General features: G+C 33.1%; 1 protein-coding gene across 1 annotated transcript in view; it reads left to right on the top strand.

Moving 5' to 3' along the window:
* EFR3A (EFR3 homolog A) overlaps window positions 1–23,670 on the top strand; it is a 102,896-nt gene that overhangs the window by 48,493 nt on the left and 30,733 nt on the right. Inside the window, exons 7-14 of the mRNA XM_045560451.1 lie at window positions 1,409–1,546; window positions 6,079–6,157; window positions 9,858–9,993; window positions 12,053–12,220; window positions 19,001–19,115; window positions 20,138–20,189; window positions 21,989–22,161; window positions 22,629–22,704. Coding sequence (XP_045416407.1) covers window positions 1,409–1,546; window positions 6,079–6,157; window positions 9,858–9,993; window positions 12,053–12,220; window positions 19,001–19,115; window positions 20,138–20,189; window positions 21,989–22,161; window positions 22,629–22,704 — 937 coding nt within the window. The remainder of the gene's footprint in view (window positions 1–1,408; window positions 1,547–6,078; window positions 6,158–9,857; window positions 9,994–12,052; window positions 12,221–19,000; window positions 19,116–20,137; window positions 20,190–21,988; window positions 22,162–22,628; window positions 22,705–23,670) is intronic.

Raw genomic sequence — 23,670 nt, 5'->3', positions numbered from 1 at the left:
GTAAACCATAGATTATTATTCATACACTTAAGCCTTTATTTTCTTTCAGAATAAGTTTGTACTTGCTGTTTATTGAGCATCCAAATTGCTATTTTAATTAATACCATTTAAAGTTGCAAATGTGAGAAATAAAAATTATAGCTCAATTTCTGTTATTCTTTAGAGATCCAGCATGCTTTTTCACAGGGAGTTAGAACTAAACAAAATAATAATAATAGATATTCACTGTATTTTATTTTTCAACAAAAAGATTAGACCCTTTATTTTCCCCCCACCCCCAATTTCTGTTGCCATGCACACAGATAATGTGTGATTAAGCTTCAGAAGCAGGATTCTCCACTTTGGTTTATTATCCTGACCTCCTTGTTTCTTGCAGTTTGAAGAGGAAAATCTGAATCAAATTTGAAAGGAATTTAATTCTGGTTATAAGATTTAAATTTTATTTATAATTTTAATGATTATATGTGCAATATCAAAATAAAAGTGGTCTAGAAATGAGATGTAACTGATACTTCTATGGTAGCACTTATATGTTCATTTAAATTTACAATAATTACAGAAAGGATTTATGCTTAATTCCTTAGATGTGACTGCCTCCAGCTTTGGAAATCTTTCCTAAAGTACGAAACTTGATATATTTTAACACCGTTTATATTTTTTCTATTCTTGGCACTGTAGCTGAGATGAAAGTTTCCCTATATGAAATATTTACAATATATTTAGAAGGTCACTAGCTAGTTGGGAACCCATTTTTTCCATAGTTATGGCTCTTAGGGTCCAGCGTCAGCATAAGCAAACTACAGGAAATAGATCATTTGTTGTCAAGTCTTAAGAAATTGTATTATCTCATGGTGTAATCCCAATTCCACAGATATGCTTTTTTAAATTATTATTTCACATGAATATATTAGCCTAAAATAATGTTTCAAGATGTGAACAAAACACATCTTGTACTGTGTACTGAAGACATCTACGTATGTAGTTATTTGAATTAGCTTTTAAAATTTATTTCTTATTTGCAGGTAACGTCATAGTTTTCCACTTTATTTTATTTTTGCCCTCTTATAGTTAAACTGCAGATACCTAAAGGTGGTCTCTGGGCACTGTATTCTTACTGAGATTTTTGCTGTAAATATAGAGAGGTTATATGAAAGTGAACAAATAGCAAGCTGGTATTTTATGTAAAAGATCTTCTATTAGTTAGAAACAAGTTGCACAACTGAATTTAGTTCTCTCTGTTTAAAAGATTATGTGGTTAGCTTTGGTGGTGGTAAATTCATGAAGTTAGAATTAAGCTTTAAAGTTATTTTGGGATAAAAATATGATTTTAACATTTCTGAGAAGTATATTCTTTAGAACTGATATTAGAATTCTTACATTAGTTTTTCTTTATTTCTTTCTTTTTCAGTCGCATAGGCCCTCCTTCTTCTCCTTCTGCAGCTGACAAAGAAGAGAACCCCGCTGTGCTGGCTGAGAACTGTTTCAGAGAACTGCTGGGTCGAGCTGCTTTTGGAAATATGAATAATGCTGTTAGACCAGTTTTTGCGTAAGTCGTTGGTGTTTTCCTGGTTATTTGTGACTTTGCTATGTAAGTTCTGTGCTCATTTACTCACAGAGGATAAATACTTTTTTACTTGTGTGAGTGTATTATTGATAGAAGCAGTGTAGCATTGTGGAAGTAGTGCAGAATGGAGTCAGACGTACAGTTGAGCACTGGTTCAACCATTGAACTAGTTCTTACCCTTTAAATTAAAATGAAGTGTAATAATGTGCTTAATATCATGTGCAACATTTAGCTTGAACTTACAGTCCTTGAAATGTGTATGTGCAGTGAAATATTAAACTGAGTGTCTAGTATGATATATATTTTTATACTAACTTCTGTGATCAGTTCCTCCTATTCCCTGGCTTCTGTTTCTTGGCTGTCTTTTTGGCATGGCTGAACTGCCTTAGATCACATTCACTTCTCTGAGTAAATTTCATCTTTTACTTAGTGACTAATCAGACCAAGAATATTAAGTATATCATTGGGACTTATATGCTCTTCATCAAACAAAATGCATTTATGAACTTTGAGTTTCTCTACATAAACTGTCTTTCTCAAGCCTTGTCAAGCTTTTGTGTTTCTAACTTACTCACCAGATATGACTGCAATATAATATTTCTGTGTAATTTCTAGACATTTTTACTAGTCTTTCTTTTGTTAACATTCACTTTGTCCTTTTTCCTTCTGACGATAATGATGGCTTTATAGCACATATAAAATATTCCAACGGTAATATCCAGAATTCTTTAGGACAGATGTTCTTGGACTAAGGGTTCAAAGTCGAGCTTTAGTCACAGAATCTGTAAACCACAAAATTATATTAAAAATCAGAGAATCATTAGATTTTCAAAGGAATTTGTAATCCCCCCCCCCCCAAAAAAAAATATTGAGATCTACTTTTTAGAGACTCTGTGAGCTTGTGGAAATGCTACTAAAAATAATCAGAATTATGTCAAATATACTAAAGGTAGATTTATTTTTTAATGTCCAGACATGCTGACTTAACATCAGAATTCCAATTTTTATTTTAATAATCTTACTGAGAGATACTCTATAAGGCCTTAAAAATCTAGAGAGCTAGTGTGGAGGAAAGAAATTAGCAAATAAACTGTATTTGAGTTGAGTGACTCGAAATGGGCTGTATTTTTTCCTACAAAGAACTTAATGCACTTTAGTTAATTAAATTAAATGTTAATTGAATATTATGTAATTATATATTAGCTGTTTATTATGATTAGTTAATTGAATATCAAATGCCCTCTGCAGATGAGGTACCAGGTATTTGGAGAATATATGTATGAATAACAAACTTGATGGGTGAATCACCTGCATGATATGGAATTTCAATATATAGATTATGAGAAAAGGCCAAAAAGTGCTCTAGCAGTTCAAAACAAAGAATTCTTGTCTAATTTGAGAATTTAGAGGCAGTAGCTTTTGAGATAGATGAAGGTAGGTATCAAAAACTGCTCTGGGAATTTTATTTGTAAATAATGCTTTAGTTCAACATTGAAGTAGGTTTTAAATTTCAGTTGTTATTTGATCTCATAAAGAAAATAAATGATTCAAAAGAAATTTTGAATATCACATTTTTAATGAATAGTAAGCACAAGACAACAATAACATTGGGTGGAGTATTAGATACAGTTAAGGTGTTAGCATGAGATAAGAGGAAGAAAGTTTATACTGTAGAGATCTCAAAATTTTATTTGTAGGTAAATAGCAGACATCTTAGCTCAAATGGCCAGAATTACCCTTTGATAAAGTTAATCAGATAGAGCTATATAGGATGGATTTGAGCCAGGGTCAGTATGTTAGGAGGTTACTATAATAAAATTCTCAACAGGAAAGTATAAGAACTGTAATTGGTATCACACCTGAAGAGGTAAATAAAGTTTAGTTTTCTGTCTCTTAAGAGCAGAGTGAATTTTGAACTTTCTAAAATAGTAGCGGTTCATTTTAATTTCAGGGAGTTTTACAACCTCTTTTAATGCTAAACAATTTACTTCAGGAGGTTTTAAAATTCTTTTCCATCTAATTCTCCCTTAATTTAGTTTAAACCTACGATTTTCCCTATTTACCTTTCTTTGGAAAAAAACATTACTACTTTTTTGTATAATATTCTTAGGTACTGAAAAATGTGTCTCGTGCTCACTGTTGATTAAAAGTGTGACATTGAAAATTTCTACTTAATCATTTCTTTACAAGATCAAGTTAACAGTTGAAATAAAAAATCTACTTCAATGTTGAACTAAAGCATTCTTTGCAAATAAAATTTCCAGAGTAGTTTATTTCCTATTTAAGAGTCACTTTGTATAATCATTCATTAACTAGAAATGAAATACTTTTGTTTGTTTTTTTTTTTTTTTTTTTTGAGACAGAGTCTCACTTTGTTGCCCGGGCTAGAGTGAGTGCCGTGGCATCAGCCTAGCTCACAGCAACCTCAGACTCCTGGGCTTAAGCGATCCTACTGCCTCAGCCTCCCAAGTAGCTGGGACTACAGGCATGAGCCACCATGCCCGGCTAATTTTTTTGTATATATATTTTTAGTTGGCCAGATAATTTCTTTCTATCTTTAGTAGAGACGGGGTCTCACTCTTGCTCAGGCTGGTCTCGAACTCCTGACCTCGAGCAATCCACCCGCCTCGGCCTCCCAGAGCTAGGATTACAGGCGTGAGCCACCGCGCCCGGCCAATACTTTTGTTTTGGAACTAAGTCTTCCTAATACCAGAAGATTTTTATGAGTTACTGATTTTTTAAAGTATGCCACACAGTTACCATCTTTACTTTGAATAAAAGAAAAACTTCACTTTCTCTATCGTTGTATGTAGTACAATATAGTAATAAAAATTTCTTTGTATATTATCATATTAGTGTATCAATGTTATTCTTATTACATACTTTTTCATGTACTATAAAGTTTAATAATGAAGGAGAAAATTGTTAATGTAAAGGTAAATGTAATTTTAATGATATATTTCCTACATAAGATACTTTTTCACTTATTAAATAATATCTAACTATTAAGAATCTGCCTAGTTTATGTTTTGCAAACTATGGTTTTGATTTTTTTTAATGGGAACATGTTCAGTTCAAGATTTCAGCTTTTGGGAAGCTTAATAGAATTAAAATGCGACACATAGTTGGATTATGGTCACTCTGTTATCAAAAATCCTTTTGAATATTTAAAACTACAAAATTTAGTCTAATTTTTTAGCACAAACATCACATCAGTGTTTGTAAGTACTGGGGCAAAAATTTGAGGGAGTGGGGTAGAAGGGAAAAAGAGGAATAAAGAAAGATTGAGTTAGAGTTCACATTGTACATTGTCCAACACTGTGTGTGGTGATTTCACTTACTTTATCTTATCTAATCCTTGCAGTATAGTTACCCTGTAAGGAAAGCTATTATCACTCATATTTTACAAGTTCTTTGCCTTGATTGATTCTGTACTTCTGAAGATTTCATGAGAAAATTCTTAGCTCCAAGTTATTTCTCAACATTTAAAAATCCTGTTGAAATTAAACTTTGACATTTGGAAATAACATTAGACATCTGGATGTTAAATGTCAAAAGGTGTGATAAAAGATAAAAGTCCTTCTTGTTCCTTAAACTTCTCCACAAAAGTTGGTAGAAGAGAGTAAACTCATGTGTTTGGCCGTTGGTTGTCAGGAAGCAGTCTGAAGTAAGACACAAAGAAGTTTCTTTGAAGTCTAACATTATTTATTTTATAAATTACTAGAAGTTTTATATACCATTATACACTATCTTCATGATTTTTATATATAATAGGAATAAGAAGTGGTTTTTTCCCCTCAAAAGTCTGAGTGAAATTGTTGTTCCAGCCAAAGGAATAGTAAAGAGAAATTTCTAGACCTCATTTGGCCCCTTAGTCCTACTGTGCTTAAATCTCCTTCTAGTACACATATTGTGGAATTAAAGTAATTTTTATTCAAACTAAGTATATGTTATGATCAGTTCATTTTAAAAATCCTTATGTGCATGAGTGTCCTCAAGATACGGGGGAAAATTTATTATTTTTTTTTTAACTTTTTAACATCTCAACCAGTTGAATTTGTGACTTTACTGTTTCTTCCTTATGCCTCAGTGAGCCCTCGACATAAAATACTCAACCTTCTTTGGAAACATATCATGAGAAATAAATTGTGTATATAAATCTTGGACAGTGCTTCTCAGAAGTTAGTATGCTAACTTCTCAGACTCTTCACCGATTAGAGGACTTAAGTATGCACAGATTTTGATATACTTGGGGATTGGGCAGGGGGTAGGGGTTCCTGGAACCAATCTCCCAAATATACCAAGAGATGACTGTGGTCTAATAATTTATTGTTGTCATGTGACAGGGTTTGGCAATTGGGGAAATATGTGTATCATATTTCTAGAAATTAAAACCTTGGTTTTCTTTTAGATAATATTCTGACTTAAGCTTTTTCCATTGTTGAGGGTTCTAGAGGAAGAAAGTGTAATAAGAATAGTGAATTCTTAAAGTAATTTTTAATTGTTATTTGCAGACATTTAGATCATCACAAACTGTGGGATCCCAATGAATTTGCAGTTCACTGCTTTAAGATTATAATGTATTCCATTCAGGTAAGGTCTTGTAAACTATTTATCATATTTATATAAGTAATTTTGGTTCTATATAGATAAGGACATCATCAAACAGATACAGAAAACGTAGGATATAAAACATGTTCTTAATTTAGCTATTTTTGTCTCATTTATTTTCATTTACCACTTATTTTTTTATTTGCCAAGATGAAAAGATAGCTAATAAAAAGAACCAAATAATTTGATGATGGTGCTCTTTATTGTGCATTTATTTAATGCACATATTATGTATTTATATTTCACTGATGAACTGGTACTAGAATTCACATTGACTATAGCAGCATATAGCTGATATTACAGCTCATGTTTATTGAATATTTACCATTGGGCATTAAGTAAAACACTTACCTACTGCAGAGGACCACCTTGGTTTCTCTTACAGCCTCAACAGACCCAGTTAGCTCCTAATTCAACAGGCATATCAGGTCTTTTTTATACCATTTACATTTTTAATGCCCTAAAAAGTCATCATTACTTTAGAGAAGATAAAAATTGTAGGTAGCACAGATTTTAATATAGGTCATGTCAGGATATGTATCCTGGATATGCTGTTTACTGATTGAATGAGATTGGGAAAATTATTCAATCTCTCTGAGCTCTGGCTTCTTCATCTCTGTAAAGAAGATTTTAATGCATGCATTAAATGGTTTATGTATTAAAATAGAAGCTACCATTTATCAAGTGCTGGCTGTGTCCCATGACTGTGCTAAAAACTTTAAATGCTGTATGTCATTTAATCCTCATTACCCTATGAAGTGGATATTGGTGTAATCTCTATTTTCCAGGTCAGAAAACTTACCTTTCCTGAAGTCAGGTAACTCACTCAAGGACACACAGAAAGTGAAATCAGGGTTCAAATTCTGATCATTTTATTACAGAATTCATGGTCTACGTTAGCCATTAAATTAAGGTTGATATCCTGTGCCTAGCATAAAGTAGGTCTTCAATAAATGATAGTTACTATAAAGCTGGTTTAGATACAGAAGAATAATTTTTTAAAGTTTAATTTTAATTTAGTAAGTGAGAAGTAGATCTGGCAATCTGTGGACATAATCTAAGGCTGTTTTGGGCTTTTCCAGTCTTGTATTCCTCCTTCATTCACCCTCCATTCAGATTTAGTTGCTAGACAAAATTGTTCTTTGCAAGAAGTAAATTAACAAAGTTAATTACAAAGTTGAAAAAACTTAGGAATCAATAAATATTTGTTGATTAAATGTTCATGAAACTATTTATGGTCCACAGCATTGCTTAAGAAAGCTTTAATTATAATGTATGTTTTATGAACTCTGTTAATCAAGAATTAAATAGTAGTATACACCAGAACAGGAATTTCTGTTTAATTATACTGTCCTGGTATAATTAAAACTTATGATAGATTAGATTGTTTTAATTGTCATTTACTATAAAATTAGTATAGCTATCATTTTTAGGTAATATTTCAATCTCTCTCCATAAACTAAACTAGCTAGCCCTAACCAGAATCTATATCCATAAGGGCTTGCATAGATACAGTTTCAAATATAGTAGGGCATTTGTGGTGAAGGGAAAATATTTTGTCTAAAGCTTATCTTTTGTGCAAAATTGATTTGTTGATGGTCATAAAATGTGATTAAGAGCTGTGCTCTGAGATCAGAGTGGAATCACTTTTATGTCGTTCCTTAGAGTTTCTGCATGGCCTTGGGCAAGTTAATAAAACCTGCTTTATTTGCACTGTGAAGGGCACAAAGTAACTGAGTGGAACCCACCTCCTAGAACTGTTTGTGCATATAATCCATATACAGTGCTTAGAAGACTGCCTGCATCTAATTACTTCTGAATGAAATGCCTTTTGTCATCATTGTTGTTGTGTTCAATGGTATAGTCATATATTAGCACAGGAGTCACCAATTGAATAGTAGTAATAAAAACTAATATTTATCGAGCACTTTTCATATGATAGACACAATTTTCGTGCTTTGTACAAATTAATTCATTTAATTGCTACAATACTGTGAAATAACTTGTTATTATCTAAATATTGGAGATGAGGGAAACTGAGGGATTCAGTAACTCTCTGTTGGGCTGTGAGCTATTTTAGCTATGAAATTATGGAGCCAGAATTTGAACATGGGAAAATTGGACTCCAGGGCTTACAATACCACTATGTTATGTTGCTTTTTAAACCTGTTCATCCATTAACATTGTCTTAAACTTGAGTGTAAGGGTGGATTTTATAATAGGTAAATAAAACCTTAATAAACCTGACTTATAATATAAAGTATAACATCTTTGCAGTTTCATTTCTTTAACTCTGTATTCCTTTTTTATACATGATATTACTCTTGAATTGTTTCTTATAGGTAGAGTGAACACATGCCTTGGTTTGCTTAGGATAACTATATTTTATATGTAATTATTATAACACCCTGATTTACTCTCTTAAGTATCGTGGTTTGGACAATAAATCAAATGGCTACCTTACATATAAAGCAAACTCTAATAATTACATAAAGTTCACATATCAAAAGCATGCCTCCTGGACAAGAAGTTCAGTTTTAGATTGTGTGTGTGTGCCTGTCTGTCTAACATTCTTCTATTTTAACATAGCTTGAGATAAAACAAAGTAAAGATGAAAATGGAAATTTAGTTTTTACCTTGGGTTGTTACAAAAGTAGATATGTTATGACAGAAATGCTAGAAATAACCTGGAGATGAAATCTGTTAGGTTGTAGAGATGGAAGGGAAAAGTCTTGCTTTTGGGCAGAGTACTAATTATGTGTAGGACACGGCTGCTGCTTATAAAACCACCCATTCCAAAGGAGAGAATGATAACCAGCCTGAAAACAGGACAGTGGGGCCTCACTGAAGGAAAACAGTCAGGGAGATTCAGGGCCACAGGTGCTTTCTGTTTACAACTTGGTGTAGAACAGTAGACCCACTCATGACTCATGGGTATAGGTGTAAGTTTAAAAAAAAATAAAATCTTGCTACTATGTTAAAAAAAAATCTATTCACTGGAGTTAAACATTTTTCTGGGTATGCTTTTTTTGTTGTTGTTTGGGTCATAATATCATTTACTGTGATTGATGAAATTTTTTTATATGTGTTAAAATTGCCTTTATAAATTTCAAATCTTCTGATATCTTCTTGATTTAAATTTTCTTAGGTACACATTGATAAGATTTTCGTTTTGATAGTGGCTCTTGATGAGATGAGAGTTTTATCTGTTTAAGATAGTTAGGTGTCCATACTTTGGGTAAGGAAGAAGTACTGCAAGTGTCATAATCTGTTTTTTTTTTTTAAACAGCATTTTGTCCTATTATCAAATTATAGGAGTGTATACGTGTTCTTTGTGAAATTATAGAGATGTATAAAGAGAATAAAAATTTCTCGGTGACTAATTTTAATATTCAGTTATATATAATTCTAGTCTTATTTAGTTTTTACAAAGTAGATAGAATTTTATTGAACATAGTATTTTGCAATTTGATTTTTTTCACTCAGGGTACCATAAATATTTTCTAGTATCTTTGTTTATTCCTCAAAGGAATGATTTTCAGTGGCTATATATTATCTCATGACATGAATACCAGTCCCCTATAATTGGACATTTAGGTGTCACATGGTTTTTTATTCTCATGAATTCTTCCAGGATGCATGTACTTGTTTATACACCTTTGTACTATTTTGTTTCCTTTAGGCTCAGTATTCACACCATGTGATCCAGGAGATTCTAGGGCACCTTGATGCTCGTAAAAATGATTCTCCAAGGGTTCGAGCAGGTATTATTCAGGTTCTGTTAGAGGCTGTCGCCATTGCTGCTAAAGGTTCCATAGGTGAGTACCAGAAAAAAATAAGATAAAATAATGCTTTAATCTATTTCAAAGTGTTTTTTCAGTAGGTATAGCAGTGTATGGAAAACTCTTTAAGAGTATTTCTACACATTTTTAATTGTGCTCTAATTTCTCTTGAAATTTGAGTTCATGTGATTATCTTCAGGCATCTTTGGTGCACAGTTAAGCATTTTCCTTCAAATCAATTTCTCCTCCCTTTCCTTTCTTCTAATAAAGGTTTTTGAGTATCAATTACATACTGAGTGTTGGGAGAATATAGATACAAGAAACTGATAACTTACTCTCAGACAACTCCACCTAATGCTGTAATACAAGGCAGGCTTTGACTACATATGATAAAGAAACTAGGATTCAAAGAAAGAAGGGAAAATGAATTAGCATGAGCAAAATATTATGTGGCCCCTTTTGGCTAGAAGGTGTGGTATTAGTTTAGAAGCCAGAAAAGTTAAAAGTTCAGCTTTAAAATTAAGTTGTAACCAAGTTGTGGACATAGTTCTACAGTTGACTGACAGTCTTTAAAGATTTCCAGTAATCTTTATGAGAGACGTGCCATAGGATAGTTCACCTGGCAGCAAAATGTAGGACACTTGAGAAATCACAAGCTGTTGTCACAGTTGTAGGCATGAGGGAAAGAACTTGCCCTTAAATAGCCACAGTAGGAATGACAAGGTAAAGTCAATAGGGATTGTAGGAGTAACAAGAAGAAGGGACAGGTCACAGATTATATTTCACCTTACATGTGATTAGAAAAAGGAAAGTGTACCTAATAGAAATACAGATGTTAGGAGGACAATCTGATTGTGGTTTCTTTGCTTCAAAATCAAAGTGGAAATATTATCAGCTAATGAAATGTAGTCATACCTCCATATCTGCAGGGGAGTGGTTCTGTGACCCCAGCGGATACCAAACTCCAGGGATACTCAAGTGCCTCATATAAAATGGCGTAGTATTTGCAATTAACCTATACACATTCTCCCATGTACTTTAAATCATCTCTGGATTATTTGTAACACCTAGTACAATGTAAATGCTATGTAAATAGTAGTTACATTGTGTTTGTTTAAAATTTGTATTATGTTTTATTGTGGGTATTTTTTTTTCCCAAATGTTTTTGATCTGCAATTGTTTGAATCCCTGGGTATGAAACCCACAGATACGGAGGGCTGACTCTATTCTAATATTCTTTCAGTGTCAGATAAAGGTGGCCATTTTGGGTATGAACTTTCCATTATTATTTATCTTGTAACTTATCTCCACTGGAACTTAACTGAAAGGCTGAGAAGCAATTGTAACTTATCTCAAAGAGATGAAAGCAGATTACTTAATTGGCAAGCTATTTAATTTGAAATATGAAATGAAACAGATGATACATAGAATCATCACACTCATTAATGCCTAATACATGTTAGGAACTATGCGCTAGGCTCTGTAAATTCAAGAAAGTGTTTGAGCATGGCTGCCTGTCCTAGAAAAGCTTGTAATCAAGAGTAAAAGTCAGAAATGAAACCTACTAACTAAAATATAGTGTGATAGAAGCAGTGATAGAAACATGTGCAGAGAATTTATAGAACAAAAAGGAGACTGAAAATTTAGTTAACCTGAATCTGATAAATTGGGTAGTTTCTGCCTCATAATTGAGGCAAATTCTTCTTTCTTCAGTCTCAAAAGATGCAAAATAAATCTTCAATGCTACCATCATAATTTTAGGAATTCTTACGTAATGGGTTAAATTTTATCTCAGTATACATTATTTTCAACAGACAAGATTAAGTAGGTAGAAAGTTTTTGGTAATTCTTACATGCATATATACATTTTGTGATAGATGCCCAGTAAATGTTTGTTGACGTAATGAGGACACTTTCTTATTTAAATATTTCTCATTTACTTATTTTTAAAAATGAACTGGTTAGTTCATAAATTATTATAGATTTTTGACAGTTTAGAAAACAACCAGAAAATTTTTGTTGAGAAATATGAGAATTGATTTTGAGTATGCAATACTAGAGAAGTATATCTGCTCACATAAATAATCTTTTACAGGGCCCACAGTGCTGGAAGTTTTCAATACCCTTTTAAAGCATTTGCGTCTCAGTGTTGAATTTGAAGCAAATTATTTACAGGGGGGATCTGTAGGCAGTGCCAACTTAAGCACAAGTTCCAAAGACAATGATGAGAAGATTGTGCAGAATGCTATCATCCAAACAATAGGTGAGTACATTTCACTTTTCAAAACTATCACGTAAAACAGTGGTTTAAAAAGCTCTCATGTAAGGTACTAGATTCTTCTCAAAGATGAATGATAGCTTAGACTTCTGAAAAGGCTTTACTTTTAGAAAATAAACAAGGATAATAATGGGACAGAGAACACTGTATACCCTTTACCAAGATTCATCTATTGTTAATATTCCATTTACTTTTTCATTTGTACGTGATCTCTCTCTCTCTCTCTCTCTCTCTCTCTCCCTCTCTCTCCCTCTCTCTCCCTCTCTCTCCCTCTCTCTCCCTCTCTCTCCCTCTCTCTCCCTCCATCTTTCTCCCTTTTCTTTCTTTCTCTTTCCCCTGTATGTGTGTGTATGTATATGTGGAAAAATATACGTACACATACACACATATACATGTTTTTCTAAACCATATAGTAAGTTGCATATATCATTGCCTTTTATCAGTAAATACTTCAATGTATTTGCCCAAAGAGTAAAGATTTTTTTATGTAACCGGAGTAAAGTTATCAACATCAGTAAATTTGACATTGATACAGTACTTTAATCAATTTTCCATATTTCAGTTTTATCAGTTGATCCAATAATGTCCTTTATAGCATTTTTTTCTTGGATCCAACATCCAGTGTAGGATCATATATTGCATTTATTTGTAATATTTCTTTAGTTCCATTAGTGTGGAACATTTCCATTATGACATGGGCGTTTCTTAAGAATAAAGTCCTCCCCCTCCTTTTTTTTGAAAAAGAAAAAAAGAAGTAGACAGTTCCACATTTAGTTTTGTCTGGTGGTTCCTCATGATTAAATTCAGGTTACGCTCTTGTAGCTGGAATACTACCTACATAACATGTTCTCAGGTTGCACATCCCGAGGTATACAATGTGTGCTTGTTCCTTGTTGGTTACATTAATTTTGATCACTCAGTCAAGTCATTGTCCTATTCCTCCATTGTACAGTTTCAGTTGTTTTCCATTATAAATAAATAGGCATTCTCTGAGAAGACAGTTTTAGATCATGCAGATATTCTGCTTTTCATTCAGACTTCCTCTTAAATTGAGCATCTGTTTATATTCTTTCCTAACCCAGTCTTTACCATGATGGCTGCAGAGTGATGATTTTTTAAACTATAGCACTCCTCCACAGCTACTAGTTGCCACTCAGTGTTGTGTTATAAGCAAGATCCCCTTTTTCTACCTTTGTATGTATGTAGGAATGAATGTGTTTATTTATTTATTATTGGTATGAATTTACAGATTTATATTTGTATGGTTTATAATTCATTACTGTACTTATTATTTTGGTGCTCAAATTGTCCCAGATTTCACCAGTGGGAGCCCCTTCAACATACCCCCCCATTCTTTTTTTTTTTTTTTTTTTTTGAGCACTGCCTTACTTGGGTAAGCTGTTCCAGACTAATTTTATACTTTCTGCTCCAATCCTGGAATCAGTCATTTTTCCAAGGAGTTGTGGTTCTTTTTAGTGGGGAATGTTCCTTCCTTTCTTCCTTCCTCCTGACCTTTTTTTTTTTCCTTTTTAATACAGTGGTCAAAGTACAAATGGCAAAGAGCTTCCTTAAAAAGCCATGAGAATTTACTTTTCTGGAAATGAAGTAATCTAACTATATATAAATACAAATTAAAGCAAGCAAACTTTTTTTCTACTTTAACACTTTTTCCCAATATTTTCTTTAGAATAGCCAGAACGTATTTTATTATAACTACATGATTGCTGTGATAGTTTTACAGTTGGATCATATCCCTAGGGTAGTACCTAGTTTCTAATCTACTAATAGTTTCCATTAATGGTAGAGTCGTATGTAAATTTATTCTGGAACTTGGCTTATGCCTTTTATCTGGGTAATTTTCTCACTTGCTGTCTACTTATTTATAATAATCCTTGGGGATATTTAATACAAAGTTTATCTTTGTCATCTCGTATCTAAAGATTTATGAATATGCATTATCCATTGTGTATCCCCAGCAATACCTGTTTGCTGGACATGTACCCACACCAGTTCCTGTGCTAGGGCTTCGTGATGCATGTGGTTCTCACCGTGTGGAGCCATTTATTTGATTGATCTACTCAGAGCGGTACCTCTGTTTCTCACCTAGTTGCAGTCTCATCACATGCATAGAAATTGTCCTCATGAGTGGAAAGACTGAGGAGTCTCTTATTCAACACACTATGTAGCACATAGTAGGTGCTTAAGATTTGGGGAGACTGAAAAAACAAAAGGTAGTAAACTCTAACATTACCATGGAATTTCAATAAAACATAGACATTCTAGTTATTGCTTAAAACAATTAGTATTAATGTGTAATGAACCTAGCTTCTATGGTGACTTTTACATTTATTCGGATTATTTTTGGATTTTCTGTGATACTCTAAGATGATAGGTCAGCTAATCTTGTTTTCACAGAATTGATTTAAATTGCTTTAGTGACTTCTAATTAATTCAGTGTTACTATTTCACTCTAGAATATTTAATTTATTGTTTCTCAACTTTTATTATAAAATGTAAATACAGCAGACTCAAGCAATATTTCTGTGATATAACACATTCAGAATAACATGTGAGAATTAAAACATGAGAGGAAAGAAATGCACTGTGGCACAGTGAGTAAGATTTATTTTTAAAGTTGCATTTCTGGTTTCCTTAATATTTTCCTTTTAAATTTCTCAGTATTCTAGTAGTTATCAGAGCATGTTGGTATTCCTGTTGATGGGCCATGGAACAGGGCTATTGTAGCTTTTGCACTTTTAAGTTAGGAAGCTGTTGGAGCTCTTTTTTCTAAAATAATCAAGAGCATAGCTCCCTGGTGTGTTCTTTCTTCTGGGCTCATTAGCATTTCTATTCAGTGGTTCAAATACAATGGGTATAGACAATGAGATGCTTTTGAAGACTCTATCCTTACAGTTGATCATATTGGAGACCTCAGCCCAGTTTTACATTTAAAAAAATCAAAGCAATTATAAAGCATAAATTAGTTTCATTTCTTTCCTACTATTATTTTCAGGTCATTAATAGTCTTGTTATATCTAATTAATATACATATGGTAGACTCAGTTGACCATATTCTTGGAAGATGAAAATAAAAGAGTTTTTCTTTAGGGCAGTGGTTCTTAAACCTGGCTGCACATTGAATTTACCTCAGGATCTTAAAAAAATTCTGATGCCTGGACTCCCACCCCTAGATATAATGACTTAATTACTTTGGTGCTCAACATGTGCATCAGCATTTTAAAAGCTCCTCCCTGGATCATTCTAATTAATATGCAGCAAAGTTTGGGAACTACTGGCTTAGAGTAAACTCTTTCACACTTTTGAAAAGCAAGAGAGATGACCATAAATTAATGGTACAGGCGGTGCTGAATACAGGGAAATATGATGGTACTTGTTAACTCTTTAAACTTTTAGCCACGCTATGTGTATAGGTGGATAGTTTTCTGTTAAGTGTTGTGGTAAACAGAAGTGCATGTTACATTATGTGCTTATGGTAATGATTGACTTGTTTGGAACAGAAAATCAGTGTTCAGTTTTGTGCAATGATGGAGAACATATCTAATTGGTTACTTGGAAAACTAAAACTAGCTAATATGGAGGAAGTATAAAGTAATAATAATAGCATAGGCTTTGGGAATAAATAACCTTTATCCCAGGCCTTAATATTAGCCATGTAATTTTTTGTAAGTGTCTTAACCTCTCTTATCGTCAATTCCACAAGAGGAGACTGATGCAAATAATAGTACCTAGACTCATGAGGTTATTATGAGGATCCAAATACAAAATAGTTTCTTACTCCATAAATATGTGCTCTGTAAATGTTAACTAGAATAATGTACTTTATGCAGATGGAATAATGTTAAGGTCATGAGATTTTTGATTGGTAAACTATGTGATTGTGGGAAATGACTTCTACCTCTAGGTCCAATCAAAATGCTGAAAAGCACTGATGATATGATGTTATATCTGGAAAACCCCAAGGATTAAACCAAGAGACTCCTGGAATTGATTAATGAATTCAGTAAAGTTTCAGGTTACAAAATCAATACACACAAATCAGAGGCATTCATACATGCCAATAACAGTCAATCGGAGAACCAAATTAAAGACTCAATACCCTTCAAAATAGCAACAAAGAAAATAAAATATCTAGGAATATATTTAACTAAAGAGGTAAAGGACCTCTATTGGGAGAACTATGAAACACTGAGGAAGGAAATTGCAGAACATGTAAATAGGTGGAAAACCATACCATACTCATGGATCGGGAGAATCAACATTGTTAAAATGTCTGTACTACCCAAAGTGATCTATAGATTCAATGCAATCCCTATTAAATTACCAACATCATTTTTCACAGATTTAGAAAAAATAATTATACACTTTGTATGGGATCAGAGAAGACCCCGTATAGCAAAAGCAATTTTAAGCAATAAAAACAAAATGGGAGGTATTGATTTGCCAGACTTCAAACTATACTACAAGGCTGTGGTTCTTAAAACTGCCTGGTATTGGCACAAGTGCAGGGACACAGACTAGTGGAACAGAACAGAAAATCCAAATATAAAACCATCCTCATATAGCCATCTAATCTTTGACAAAGCAGACAAAAACATACTCTGGGGACAAGAATCCCTATTCAATAAATGGTGCTGGGAAAATTGGATAGCGACATGTAGAAGACTGAAACAGGACCCACAGATTTCACCTCTCACAAAAATCAAATCACAGTGGATAATAGACTTAAACCTTAGATGGGAAACGATTAGAATTCTAGAAGAAAATGTAGGAAAGACTCTTACAGACATTGGTCTAGGCAAAGAATTTATGAAGAAGACCCCTAAGGCAATCACAGCAACAACAAGAATAAATGAATGGGACCTGATTAAATTAAAAAGCTTCTGCACAGCCAAAGAAACAGTCACGAGAATAAACAGGCAACCTACAGAATGGGAAAAAATTTTCGCATACTACACATCAGATAAAGGACTGATAATAAGAATCTATTTAGAACTCAGGAAAATCAGCAAGAAAAAATCAGACAACCCTATCAAAAAGTGGGCAAATGACATAAATAGAAATATTTCAAAAGAAGATACAAAAATGGCTAACAAACATCTGAAAAAATGCTCAACATCCCTAATCATCAGGGAAATGCAAATCAAAACCACAATGAGATATCACTTAACTCCAGTGAGAATGGCCTTTATCAAAAAGTCCCAAAACAACACATGTTGGCGTGGATGCAGAGAGACAGGAACATTCATACACTGCTGGTGGGACTGCAAACTAGTGCAACCCCTGTGGAAAGCATTATGGAGATACCTTAAACAGATTCAAGTAGACCTACCATTTGATCCAGCAATCCCATTATTGGGCATCTACCCAAAGGAACAAAAGTCATTCTATGACAAAGACACCTGTACCCGAATGTTTATAGCAGCCCAATTCACAATTGCAAAGATGTGGAAACAACCCAAATGCCCAACCATCCACGAATGGATTAGTAAACTGTGGTATATGTATACCATGGAGTACTACTCAGCTATAAGAAATAACGGTGATACGATATCTCTTTGGTTCTCCTGGAGAGAGTTGGAACCCATTATATTAAGTGAAGTATCCCAAGAATGGAAAAACAAGCATCACATGTACTCACCAGAAAATTGGTTTCCCTGATCATCACCTAAATGCACATTTGGGAATGATACTAATTGGATATCAGACTGAGGTTGGGGATGGGGTGGGGGGGTGGAGGGAGGGGATGGATGTATGCCTACATGATGAGTGCGTTGCGCACCGTCTGGGGAATGGTCATGCTTGAAGGTGCTGACTCGGGGATGGGCGGAACATGGGCAATATATATAACCTTTTGTACCCCTATAATAAGCTGAAATAAAAAAAAGGAAAAAAAATGCTGAATAGGACAGTTTGAATTTGTATAAGTAGATTATTAACTCTAATAATAGAAGGTGAAGCATTAAATTGAAAAACTGATTTATTCTTAAAGAAATATTAAAAATGCAGAAGGTTTCTGTAACAATTACATTGAATTAAAACAATTTGATACCGTTCTGATTTGGTATCTGTTCTGATCTTTCAAAGATATGAGTAAGCTTAAAGTGTGAGTAAATGATAATTAAAGGTTATAAATTGTTTATGACCAGGAAGTAAACTATCAAAAGCTACAATAGATAAATTTAAAATATCCTCAAAACTCAAGAGTACGTGAGAAAAGTGACAAGCAAATAAGCAATTTATTTTTTACATCAGTTTAATTAACTTACAGGGTAAACCTGGCTCACTGTAATGACATTCTAAAATATATGGGCAATCCTGGGATGGCAGAGTAGTAACTGAATCATTGCCTTCTTTACCAAAGTGTCACCTATTTACTGACTTCCTTACCAGAGCAAGAATTTAGGCTCACAATATATAAACGAGAGTTTGATCATAGATACTACCAAAAATTTGTTTTCCCTTTTTCTGAAACTCTAGTCAACTCAAAGCAGTGCTGGCTTGCCTCTGTTAACTATGTGCAAAAGACTTTCAGGTATTTATTATTTTATTTAAATATTAGCCCATTATACATACCTTATATTGAACATAACTAAATGATTTGGGACAAATGAATTATAATATCTTTAGTGTTATATGTAGCTTAAAGATTGTCAGTCATTGAAAACTTTAGTTAAAAATGTTTGTACTATATGGAAAAAAATTAACTTTTTCAATTTGTAAAATTTTATCTTAATATTTTTATAGGATTCTTTGGAAGTAACCTGCCAGATTATCAAAGATCGGAAATCATGATGTTCATTATGGGTAAAGTACCTGTTTTTGGAACATCTACCCATATTTTGGATATCAGTCAACTAGGGTATGTTCTCAGACTATAAATTTGAATTTAATCTTGGGTTAAATTTTATCTTAAACAAATGTAGAAAATGTTAGTTTGGGGTTTTTTTAATCATTAGTAATAAAAAGTCCTATGGAAAGCAGTTAGTATTTTTATGATACTAGATTGCAAAGCAATTAAATCAGTAGTTGTGTGCCTTTAGAATAATTTTTCAGCTTATCATAAATTCTCAAATATTCTATCTCTTATACTGACCAGGTGAAAGGTTTGTATATATGCATACACATTTAGAGTAAACCTTCAAGTATCCTATACAAATTTTAAAAATTAATGTGTCAGGAGTGTAGACTTACTCCTAGAATTCTAGAACTGAGAGTGCTTTTGAAGATCATGTATTCTGGACCCCTTATTTCGTACATTTGGCTTGATTTTATAACATACTAAAGCTTTTTGCGAGTGTTTTTGTTTTGTTAATTTAATAAAGAAATGATAATGTTATTTGACTTATATTTTTTGACCAATAATTAAATAACAGTTTTTCCATTTGTTAATACATTTTAAAATTGTTCTTGTTTATTGATGTATGTTAAAGAGATATTATATTCATCAACTATGTTTGTAGTAAGAGTTTTCTCCAATTTATAATGTCTTTTAATTTGTGTTGTTTAGTGCATCTGTTTCCTTTAAGAGCCAATAACTTATTTTTGTTTGAATTTGAGTTTTTTACATATAACTATTTTAATTCATATGAAATTTACTTTAGCATATAAAGTGAGCCATGACTTAAACTATTAAAATAATCTATTTAGCCAATAAGAATAGAGTTTTAAAATCAGTGAACAGTAATATAAGTAAATGAAGTAATATAAATGTTAATTAGGGCAGGGTGTGGTGGCCTGGAATCCTGGCACTTTGGGAGGCCCAGGAGGAGGATTTCTTGGGCCTAGGAGTTCAAGGTTGCGGTGAACTATGATTGTGCCACTGTACTCCAGCCTGGGTAACAGAGGAAGACCCTAATAATACCAGCATTTTGTGTGTTTTAGGGATTTGGGAACCAGGCGAATTCAGATAATGTTGCTGAGATCTTTACTTATGGTAAGGCATTTAAAACAGGTGAACACATTTAACCTTAAATTATTGAAAAGATTAAAAGGTATAGCTTCACATTATCAGCTTCCTTTTCTTATTTAGTAAGACACTATTTGTGGTTGGTTTTTTATTATGCTCTTAGTTTTTTTATTATTGTGTATTTTTTACTGTTTGTTCTTCATGTCTCCTAGCATTTTGTTTGATCCTCGTAATTATGAAACATACAGAGGGCAAAAACTATTGCCATTTTATAGGTGAAGATACCTGGGCTCAGAGACTTTGGGTGGAAGGAGTAGAGAAGGTTCACTAGGTCACTGAGCTAAAGAATAGAACTTGAACTTGAAATCCAAAGTTCTTTCAACATATTACACTATTTCTTCTACATGGTGACCAAATAATGGTTTCTTGTTGGAAAAATAATCTGTAAGAATGAAAATTTATCATTTTATATTTGGGGTGGCTATAAACAGCTCAAAAGGAAAAATATACCCAAAATGAGAGGTCCCTTGGTTATTTTATAGTAATTGTATTCATCTTTGATTGAACTACTCCTATCATAATGCCAAGAACAAAGTAAGGGCTAGTTGTTTGGAATGTATGCACTTTCCAAATCAATATTTTTCAGATTTATTCTGGAAATTTTTGTTATATATGATCTCATTTCTTTAAAGAACTATCTCATACCTAGGATAAGTACAGAAATGTCTTCTGTGGTTTTATTTTTAATTCTGTTTATAGTGCTTGTCACACAGAAGTTTTAAATTCTAATATAGCTAGATTTATCAGTCCTTTCCTATATGTTTTGTGCTTTTTTATCTACTCTGATAATATAAACTCATTTGTTTATATTTCTTATAAGAGTTTTAAAATTTGGCTTTCCACATTTACAACTTTCATCTGAAGTTTATTTTTGTATGTAGTGTGAGGTATGAATATATTTTTAATTTTCATAGATGGGTAGACACTTGTCCTACCAATTTCCCCACAGACTTATAAAATCACCTCCATCCTCCTGTAAGTCCCCAAATATAAATGTTAAATGTTCCATATATGCTTATAATCCTGAAAATATGTTGAAATGACCCACCTGAAATTTCAATTGGTCCTAAACCTTTATTTATGTTAAACAAATTCCCTAAATAAACTACTGTGCCTCTCATCCTGATTGTACTACATAGTCAACTGAATGAATATCTATGTGGTATGCTTAAAAAGTTTAATACATTTAAGTATATTCTCTTTAAAATCTTTAAATTTAGAAGATAATGATGTACTTATAAATGTCCAGTCAAGTAATTAATATAAGTACCACTTTCCAAAATGAAAATGTATTCCTATTAACCAACTGCCTAATTTAAAATGGAAGAATAATTTACAGATTTAAATAAAAAATTTGCAGGTTTTACGTGTACTATTTGCCACCTAACCTCCTTATATCTATTTTGTACTGAGTGCCTATCCCTTATATTCTTAACCTGTCTGAGCTTCAATTTTCTCTTATCAAATGTGGATGCCCTAATGCCTGTCTCAGGGATGTAGGGAACAAAGTTAATACACACATGGTGCTTAGAATTATTACTAGCACGTGGCAAATGTGTACTATTATTTTATTTTCCCTGTGTATGAAGGTTTTGTAAATTCAATAAAATCTTTCATCACCCTACACATTTCCTTTATGTGTTTTCTTCAAGCTTCTGTCCATAACTGTTTACCTAATTTTATGGTTCTTAAAAAACAGTGTGAGAATTTTACCAAAGAAGGACTCTTGACAAAGGTTGACTGGCTTTTTTCCTGCTGACAATTAGGTAACCTCTGGATACAAAGCAAAGACAATTGTTACTGCACTGCCAGGGTCTTTTCTGGATCCTTTGTTATCACCATCTCTCATGGAAGACTCTGAACTGAGACAGTTAGTCTTGGAAGTAATGCATAATCTCATGGATCGCCATGACAATAGGGCAAAGCTCCGAGGGATCAGGTAATATGCCATTTTGAAAAGGCCTTAATATTAATGTTTTTAAATTTTTAAATTAGTGTAGTTAAGTATTGTGATTTTTTAAAGTCTAGCATTTTTAGGTTTTATAAATCCAGACTTTTAGTAGTATTGAGACCATTTAATTCTTTGTATATTTTAAGATAGCAAATGTTTGGAGGTGATTTAATATACTCTTCAAAGATTTCATCTACTAGTAATTACTAGTTACATGGATTTTATTTCTGTTTTTCTTTAAACTTAGGAGTGGCATTAGGAGTCAAAATTACTGTATGCAATTCCCCTTAAACCTGGCAATTCATTGGTATCATTACATGTAGGCTTATTTAAGATGCTCATTAAATTGACTGTTAAATAGTTCAAACTCCTAAGCATAAATGTAATTTTCCATGTAGGAGGATATTGTAACTAAATGTGCTATTCATTAAAACTCATACATTGATTGTCTCTAGAATAATACCAGATGTAGCTGACCTAAAGATAAAAAGAGAAAAAATTTGTAGACAAGACACAAGTTTCATGAAAAAGGTAAGATCATCTAAAAAATAAATGCATGACGTAATTTATAGCTATGTGAATGATTAGGTGGCTTTTTATTGATCTCTGACCTTGAAATGAAGCCAAGGCCTTTACTGTAATAGAGAAATTGCTCAATAATAGGTTACTCTTTTTTCAAATTCACTAGATGATGCCAAACAACTTTGTGAAGTCATTGCACCTATTTACACTACATTGTTACAGTATATATAAAAATTTTTTATTTTGTCTAATATAGTGGATATGTGGTAGGTAATTTTTAAAAATAAACTTGAATTAAGGAACCTGAAGCCTAAACTCCTACATATATAAGCATCGCTTTAATGTTTGTGAGTGATGTTTAGGAACCATGGTGGTCAAGAGTGTTCTTAGAGTTTGAGAGGGCCCACTACATAAGACCATTCTTCCCCACCCAAGTGTAGAAGCCATGTGAAAGAGAGACAGAGAAACTCTGGGATTTGGAAAAGTGGAAAGCAAAATAACAGCTTCAGAAATAAAGGAATCTGATAGGAGAGCATAGCTTTATATCTGTAGCCAAAAAAAACTTGCTAACACTGTGCCACAGATTTAAACAAACTTAACCAGTCAGTCACTGTCTCAGCTGGAGAACTAGAGGCCTCCTTACTGCAATGGTGCCTTAGTGCACAGTTCCTTCTAAATTGATCAATTGGAAGAACCTGCTAAGAAACAGGCCTGCATTATTAAGCTAAAGTGCCTCTATGTGGGAATGAGTGGGCCCCTATTGTGCTGAAGCCTGGCTGCACATTACAATCACCTGGGGAGCCTTGCACTTAAAACCCCGATACTTGAGGCCGGGCTTGAGGCCGGGCGCGGCGGCTCACACCTGTAATCCTAGCCCTTTGGAAGGCCGAGGCGGGTGGATCGCTCGAGGTCAGGAGTTTGAGACCAGCCTGAGCAAGAGCGAGACCCCGTCTCTACTAAAAATAGAAATAAATT

This window comes from Lemur catta, chromosome 9, assembly GCF_020740605.2.
Source record: "Lemur catta isolate mLemCat1 chromosome 9, mLemCat1.pri, whole genome shotgun sequence".
Taxonomy (NCBI): Eukaryota; Metazoa; Chordata; class Mammalia; order Primates; family Lemuridae; genus Lemur; species Lemur catta.
Note: the sequence above shows the minus strand (reverse complement) of the source record. Positions and strands in the feature narration are given on the sequence as shown.